Raw genomic sequence first — 9,075 nt, forward strand, 5'->3', positions numbered from 1 at the left:
GATGATTTTAAGGAGTGGCATGGAAGAGAGAATTACTCAATGGAGCAACAAAGTTACCTTCGGGTCCACGTCTCCGAAATGCTCAATATGTGGTACCACTCGCAGTACTACTTGTCATACTTGTGTACTGAAATATCCCCCCGAGAAATCTCCTGAGATCACCACAGCAAGTCCTAGTCGTAGTTCAGAGTCCAGATTAATAGCAATACTGTTCTTCATAAACCCTGGTTTTGCTTAAACTATGCGAAACACAAAAACTAAATTCACAAAAACTAAAATGGTAGCCTACATCGTGTCTGTGTTTTTTCTTGACGTTCTTACGTTTCCTCCCACATTCTCACTCTACCAATTATTTTATGACCACTCTCTTTCATTAATCGTTCGTCTCCTTTAGCCTAAAGGTCCTGACCGTCGGACATTACCTTACCTTACCATACAGCTCTACAGCCCTGGGTGGGCTTTGGCTTCATTCACCAGGAGTTTTCATTCTTCTCTGTTCTTTGCTTTTCCTTTCCAGTTCTTAACTTTCGATATTCTCATATCCTTGTTTACATCCTCGTACCATCTTTGCTTTGGTCTACCTCTTCTTCTCGTGGAAAATATCTTTTCATGTAATATCTTCTTTGCTAGTCGTCCTTCTTCCATTCTTTCTACATGTCCCGTCCAGCGCAGCCGTTGCGCTTTTATAAACCATTTTATCTTCTCCTCTTAAGATGTCTTCTATTTCTTTGTTGGTTCTGCTTCTCCATTCATTATTTTCTCTGATTAGCCAGAAAATCTTTCTAATTATTTTCCTTTCGAATATTCGTAGTTTTTCTTCGTTTTCTTTAGATAACGTCCATAATTCTGCGCTGTGACTATCGGTCTAATTATCGTTTTGTAAGTCTTTATCTTGGTTTGCCTGCCAATGCTTTTGTTTTCGAGCATTTGTGCATTAGCATAATATGCCTTGTTTCCTGCTAGAATTCTTTCTTTGATTGTAGTTGTCATGTTATTCCTCTTATCTATTGTCATTAATAAATATCTAAATCTGTCTACTTCTTCAAATGTTTTGTTTCCTATTACAAACCTTCCCTTTCTTCTCTTATTTTTATCTGATATTATGTTTATCTGGTGCATGTATTTTGTTTTTTCAATGTTTACTTGTAGCCCCAGTGGATTCGTAAGTTCCTCTAGTTCGTTGTCGAGCTTCCTGAGTTCGTATTCCGTTCTCGTCAAGATGGTGATGTCGTTTGTATAGGCGCATATTTGACTGGTTTTATTGATAATTGTGCCCTTTTTATCTATTTCTCATATTGGAATATGCAAGGCTATTATGAATAAAGTTGTCGACAGCCCGTTTCCCTGTTTTACTTCCTTTTTGTACTCGATTTCTTCTTCTACTCTGTGTCCTACTTTTACTTTTGCTGTAGTTTGTTCCAGAATTATTTTAACTAAGTTGCTCAGTTTTGGGGGGATCTTGAAGTGTTCTAGTCTCTGTAGAAGACCATTTCTATCTATACTGTCGAATGCTTGCTTGTAGTCTATGAACAGAATGTGTATACTATCCCATGTTCGTAGCACTTTTCTATTGTCTGTTTCATCACAAATAGCTGATCTGTTGTTCCCCTGTTTATTCTAAATCCACTCTGGTACTCTTTGATTATTCCTTCTGTAAATCTCTTTATTCTGTTATTAAGTATGCTTGTGAATATTTTATAGACTGTGTTCAGTAGCACTATTCCTCTGTAATTTGAGCAATATGTTTTGTCTTCTTTCTTGTGTATTGGATGCAGTATCCCCACTTTCCAGTCTGATGGTATTGTTTCTTCTTCCCAGATTCGTCCGATCATGTTGCCTATTTTCTTCATCATCTCTGTGCCTGCATATTTTATTAGTTCTGTTGTTATATTGTCTTCTCTGGAGACTTTGTTGTTTTTAAGTTTTCTGATAGCATTCTTTACTTCTTCATCGCTTAGTATTTCTACTTGTTGATGCTCTACGATATTTCCTCTCACCATTACTTCCAATTGTAGTATTTCTCTTTCTTCTGCTTCTGATTTTGGATGTAGCTGCTTTTTTAAAGTATTCCATCCATCTTTGTATGATACCGTGTCCTTTTTCGTCTTTACATCCAATCGGTTGTGCCTAGTATGCTTTAGTCATGTTTTTAACTGCTATGTATAATTTCCTTGTTTCGTTTCTTCCACTCATATCTTCAATTTCTTCTATTCGTCATTTTACCATGTCTCGTTTCTTCTTTCTACATATTTTGTTTGCCTGCCTTCTTATTTCTTTATATGCTTCTATGTTTGCTCTCGTGGATCTTTGTATCATTTCCTTTTCTTGCTTCGTTTTTCTTTTCGATTGCCTCTTGACATTCCTCGTCGAACCACTGTTGTGTTTTTTGTTTTCTCCGTCGTCCTACCGTTTCTTCTGCTGTTTCTGTTATTATTTCTTGGATTTTATTCCATTGTTTTTGCACTGTTGGTTGGTATTCTTTCTTCTCTTGATTTATGTGTCAATTTTATCATTATCCTGCGTTTATATTCCTCTTCCTTTTCCTTGTTTTTTTAGTTGGTCTATGTCTCATTTTGTTTTTGTATTTTCCCTATATACCAATTTCCTACTGATCTTCTCTCTAAGCTTAGCTTTGACCAGATAATGATCTGTGTCGCAGTTGTATCCTCTGTAGCTTCTTGTGTCCACTATAGATGAGGAGTGTCTATTGTTAAGGAGAACATGGTCTATCTGATTGACGGTCGTGCCATTCGGTGACGTCCACGTTCCTAGATGTACTTTCTTGTGAGGGAAGTATGTACTTTTAATTGTGAGATTGTTCTCTATTGCAAACTGAATGAGTAGGTTGCCATTGTCATTACTTTCTTCGTGCAGTGCATGTTTTCCTGTAACTTTGATTCGTGTATCATTTCTTACTACTTTTGCATTGGAATCTCCGATTACCATTACTATGTCGTATCTGGGAATCCTGTTATACGTCTCTTTTAGTTTCTCGTAGAAGTCTTCCTTTACTGCCATGACTTTGTCTTCTGTTAGGGCATGTGCTGTTACGATGGTGATGTTTCTGAATCTTCCTTTCATCCTTAGTTTACTTATTCTCTCGTTTATGGGTGTAAATTGTAGTACGTTATTTCTGACATGCTTAGCTATCATGAAGCTTGTACCAAACTGACCGGTTTTTCCTTGTGTTCCGCTGTAGTAGATAGTGTAATTTTCGTTATTATTTTTTCCCGTGTCTGCCCATCTTATCTCTTGAAGTGCTATAACATCTATATCCTTCATAACTGTTTCTCTTGCTATTTCTTCTGTTTTACGTGGTATTAACATTGATTGGGCGTTCCGTGTCGCTATACTCAGATCCTTCTGCCGTTTCCTAGTCCTATCCATTGAATCCTTCCCATTTTTCCGAGGCTCTAGTTTCTGTTTCTGAACGAATTATATATATATATATATATTATAACGAAATACTTTGGATAGTTTAATAATTACCTGCACCTTAGGCAGAAAGTGCTCATACACAGGCACTATACCTAATATAATGTTAATGTAAAAATAACAAAAGAAGAATGTTTTTAATATATGTAAAAAGAATATATTATAGGATAGGATAATCTAATGAGTTGCTATGTAGTTGTTTATGGATACCTAATCATCATGTCTGTTTGCATGACAGTTTGAATGAAAATATATTATAAAGTGTATCAACTAATAAACCATTTTAGTACCGTTCATCGACTTTATAATTCTTATAGAAAAGGTGAGAATAATAATATATATATTTATTAAAGATATTTTTACATGCAAACCATTACTACCACTTGAGATTCATATATCATCGATTGAACCAGGTTAACGGCTACCTTGTCGTTGTAAAAATTTTGGTTTACCTCACCCGGGATCTTGCTGTAAATTCACACCCCGAAGCAAAGTAAGAGTGAATTTATTTTTTGTAATAAAGTTGATGAATACAAATTTCACAATACTTAGGAGTGGTAGGATAATTATAAGAAAAATGAACGGTGAAGCAATGGAGAATGAATCTAATAATAGTGACAACGGTGAACATAGTGTAGCATCAGGTATGACATCAGAAGACCGAATCTTGCTAGCCTTACAGCGACAATTGATTCAGATGTCTACCGAGTTAAAGCAGACGATAGAGTATAAGTCCGAAGAATCCAGCAAGCAATACGAGGAGTTAAAGCGGACGATAGAGCATAAGTCCGAAGAATCTAACAAGCAATATGAGGAATTAAGTAGACGAATGGAACAAAAGTCAGATGAAACGAAACAGTCAATTGTCCAGGCGATGAATGACATCACCTCGCAGTTCGAGGAAAAGTTAAAAAGAATATCCGAGGATTGTCAAGATAAACACAACCACCAAATCCAAGAAATCAGTGGTGTAAAAAAGGATTTAGAAGTAATAGAATCTTCTGTTCAACAGCAAAAGATTCAGGTCATCAATAATTCTAACAACATACGTGCAAATACGCAATTGATAGCTACTCTACAGGAAGAAATTAGGACGCTACAGGTTAAGGATAACACATACCACAATAATATGGGTAGTGTTCGCTTGGAGTTTCCCCAATCACCAAAGATGACTTCGCCTTCACCTGTGTCTGATGAGGATATTATCTTGGAAGAAATTCATCCGAAGAGTACAGATGGGCGAAAAATGGATGGTGCAACGACACATCACGGCATGGATAGGAATTGTCACCCAATAAGTACACGGAATGATAAAAGAAAGGTAAAGTTAAGTGTTAAGATGAGTGAAATACGGGCTATGAGTAAATTCAGTGGTAAATGTAATGAAAACGCTACTTCTTTCCTGGAGAAATTTCAGGACGAATGCAATATAATGTGCATAGATAGATCACAATATATGAAATTAATCCCTCATGTATTACTCCCACCATGTTCTTTATGGTTTAAAGCAGTACGTGATCACATCAATACATATGAGGAATTCAAAGCGGCATTGATCGCGAATTATGAAAATAACTTTTTGCTTGCAAATCGAGATGCTACCATTAGAAATCAACATTTCAATCCTCGTTTGCACAAGTCTGTTGTAGAGTTTGTTGTAAATACATACAACGAATTAAAAGTTGTAAATCCCTTGCAATCGGAATCTAGAATAATAGCATCGATTCGAAATTTGCTCCCATTTAAGTTACAACAGATCTTGTTTTCTACACAGTGTATGAGTTTCAACCATTTATTAATGCTTGTCCAATGCTATGAAACCCAATACCATGCTTTGAATCAACAAGTAGGAGTGGGTAAGAATAAGAATAATTCAGATCATTTTGTACCTGTTCGGAATCTAAATATCAGAAGTGTGAACGATACGGAACACAACCTAAGCCGAGTAAATTCTAGCAATCAAAACGAGCAAAATAGGCCAAGTTGTGTAGGGAATCCGCCTAACCTAATTAATCGTAGCAATCCTTATGTTAGACCATATAATCAAAATAGGTTTAAAAATAGACGGAATGTATGGCGAAATTCCACGAATACAGCAAACTACGTGGATAGACGTAATTGGAGGTCAAGAGATGGCACTTCGCATCAAGATCCAGGTATCGAAGTAATTCCTGTACAGAACAGTAATACGGGACATAATCATGATTGTGCTGTACAATGTACTTTATTGGAACCATACACGAGTATGAATTTAAACTAATTGCGGCTGATGTGGTAGGGGTTAAACCCATATCAGCTTTAGATTCTCATGAACATTTATCTACAAATTTAAGCGATAATTCTTATGAACATTTATCTTCTAATCTACATGTTCATGTTAATGATGAAAATGATCTTTCACATGACGTCTCTGTAAATAATTATTCGGAAATAGCAATTAATAGATGTCAGTACCAATTTATACCTGTTGTAAATCGTTGTTGGTTTGAAGATGATACTGTCAATGATGGTTTTAATATTGAAGAAAATTTTGTATTTTTAAAATCATATAGTACAGCTAAAATACCTATTAAAGTCAATGGGTTAAGTACCGAAGCTTTACTTGATACAGGAGCAAATGCCTCTCTATTATCGTATTTATTGTGGAAAGCAATTACTAGTAATTATTCGAATCCTAAGCTACAAAAGGCTGAGAACCTTATTATAGTTGATTTTACCGGTAAACATAAAAAGAGAGTAGCTGGAATTACTCGTGTGACAATAACTATTCAAGATTTTGAAATATCAATCCCTATTCTGGTAATAAAGGAACTTAACGAGAAATTAATTATGGGTTTAGATTTATTATCTCAATTACGTGTCATGCTTGATTTTAAAAACCAAACGTTGACTATACCTGGTGTACCTCAGGAAATCGTTCAGAAACTGCTTCCAAAATTAGATAATGTTGCTTGTCAATATAATAATATTTCCCATGTAGTGAATAATGTTTCTGTTAGTGCAGAGAGTGGTAAATTAAATGATCAACGAATGGAAGACACACAAAATTTGGTGGATTTAAAAGACGATGTATTGTTTTCTGAACGTGTTAAATCACTCGAAAGTAATCTTGATTTTACAGATAATACAGTAAAAGCTGACTTTAAGAATATACTATATAAACATAAAAATGTCTTTTCAGAACGTCCTGGGCGTTGCAAGGATTTTGTTTATTCTTTTAAAGTTAAAACAGACAAACCTATAGTAACCAAGCCTTATATAATTCCATATAGATACAGGGAAAATGTACGTCAGCAAATTACAGATATGTTAAGAGATGGGATCATTAGGCCTTCACGAAGCGTGCATCTTAATCCATTACATGTTGTTCCCAAGAAAAATGGTTCTCTACGTGTGGTATTAGATTTGAGACGCACGAATTGTCATATTGATCTAGAACAAGTGAGGTATCCTCCAGTGGAAGAAATACTAGCCTCTTTACAAGGGAATGCTATCTTCGGAAATTTAGACCTAGTAATGGCATATAATCAGGTCGAACTACATGAAGATTCGAAACCGTACACAGCATTTAGTTTTGAAGGTCACTTATACGAATACAACCGTGTAGTTTTTGGGCTTATCAATGGTAGTGCGGCGTTAGCATCCTGCTTGAATAAAGTCTTGGGTCAAGACTTACGTAGCAACGTGATAACTTACGCCGATGACATCTTAATAATGGGAAAAAATCCACATGAATATTTGAAGTACTTAGATATAGTTTTAGACAGATTGGAAAGTTCTGGCCTTACTATCAATCTACAGAAATCAAAATTTCTGCAGAATTCCATAGAATTTCTTGGATACCAAATTGGTGCATCTGGTTTACAATTCAGTCAATCTAAAGTACAAGCCATAGAAGATCTGCCTGCCCCATTAAATGTGAAACAGACACGGCAAATATTAGGGCTCTTCAATTGGTTTCGCAAAGCCATACCGCGATTTGCCGAAATAGCCCAGCCTTTATTTATGATTATAAAGAAAGGAGTACCATGGCAATGGGGTCCGATTCAAGAACACAGTTTTAATAAGTTGAAGGAGTGCGTAAAACGAAACATCCATTTGAATCACCCACGATATGACGTTCCTTTCTATGTTCAGTGTGACGGTTCCCAACTTGGAATCTCTGCAGTACTCTGGCAACCTAATCCAACTATTCAGGAACCGGCTGTTATTCATTGCGCTAGCCGTACTTTAAAGAAAGCTGAAAAAGGATACACCACGACAGAAATCGAACTTTTGGCTGTACGTTTTGCGATACAAAAATTTGCTCCTTATCTTAGCGGATGTCATTTCATAGTACTTACCGATCATAATTCATTGCGATACCTTAACAGCGTACAGGGATATAATAACAGACTACTTCGCTGGTCGTTAGATCTTCAAGCTTATGATTTCGAAGTACGACACATTAAAGGAGTAGATAATGGACCCGTAGATACTTTATCACGTCTGTTTCCTGGAGAAGAACAACATATCTTGTCCATTAACGAATTTAAGATCCTACAGGATGAAACAGCTACAATTTCAATAGAAGATCTACGAAAACATCAAATGAATTATCATGAATATAAACAAATTATAGAACATTTATCTTCATGCAGTGAGGAATGTAATTGTCCCAAATGTTGGAATTCCCGATTTAAATTAACCAACGGAATTCTACTTATTAAAGACTAGCAGCGTTCACCCCGCTTCGCTGCGGTCACCCCGGAACGCAATAAACTTTGTTACTTAGATAATTTTTACTTTTTCGCTTTCAAGTGATATGATAAAAACCATAGAAGATTGCAGTAAATGTTAACATTATATCGCCTGTCATTTATGTTAACCCGCCCCGCTTCGCTGCGGTCACCCCGGAACGCAATAAACTTTGTTACTTAGATAATTTTTACTTTTTCGCTTTCAAGTGATATGATAAAAACCATAGTAGATTGCAGTAAATGTTAACATTATATCGCCTGTCATTTATGTTAACCCGCCGAGTGACACGGTCATGCGGGTTGCATATAAATACGTTTATTTTTACCTATGATGAACTAACAAAGGATTTGTACGTTATGGACACTTGAATGGTCAATTATCTCAAGACACTGGTAATTAAAAATTAAAGTGATATGATAAAAACCATCTAGGGTCCAAATCCTAATAACCCCCCAAAAATAAAAGAAATTGGTTCAGCCGTATTAGCGTGATGAGGGAACAAAGGATTTGTGCGTTCTCTTTTATATAATAGATTTTAAATTCAAATCTAGAAACAAAATTTGTATTCCACCTACGCTAACAACACGCATATTAAAGGCATATCATGACGATTTCGGTCATTTTGGTTATGTAAAGGTATGTGCCTTGATTAATAAATCCTTTTATTGGAAGGGAATGAGAACTCAAATCAAAAATTATATCAAGGACTGTATTGAGTGCATGCGAATTAAACATAATTACCAGGCTGTACAAAAACCAATGCTCTCAATAACGCCTGAGAGACCACATTCGTTTCTGTCAATCGATCTATATGGACCTTTACCAAGAGCAGTTACTGGAGAAACTTATTTACTAACAACCATGGATATCTTTTCACGTTATGTAGTAGCTTATCCTCTG

The 9,075-nt window shown here is 35.8% G+C and overlaps 1 protein-coding gene across 1 annotated transcript; it reads right to left on the reverse strand.

Annotated features, from left to right (window-relative positions):
* Positions 1-2,568: 2,568 nt before the first annotated feature.
* On the reverse strand, positions 2,569-3,387 carry LOC145672487 (protein CFDP2-like). The gene has a single exon (XM_081741648.1). It carries the CDS (start codon positions 3,385-3,387, stop codon positions 2,569-2,571), a length of 819 nt encoding a protein of 272 aa, XP_081597774.1.
* Between the last annotated feature and the right edge of the window lie 5,688 nt (positions 3,388-9,075).

This window comes from Thermobia domestica, chromosome 16, assembly GCF_964235325.1.
Source record: "Thermobia domestica chromosome 16, izTheDome1.hap1.1, whole genome shotgun sequence".
Taxonomy (NCBI): Eukaryota; Metazoa; Arthropoda; class Insecta; order Zygentoma; family Lepismatidae; genus Thermobia; species Thermobia domestica.

Bases quoted from the DNA above. Each gene is read 5' to 3' on its own strand.
- LOC145672487 (XM_081741648.1), bottom strand. From the start codon at position 3,387: ATGGATAGGACTAGGAAACGGCAGAAGGATCTGAGTATAGCGACACGG.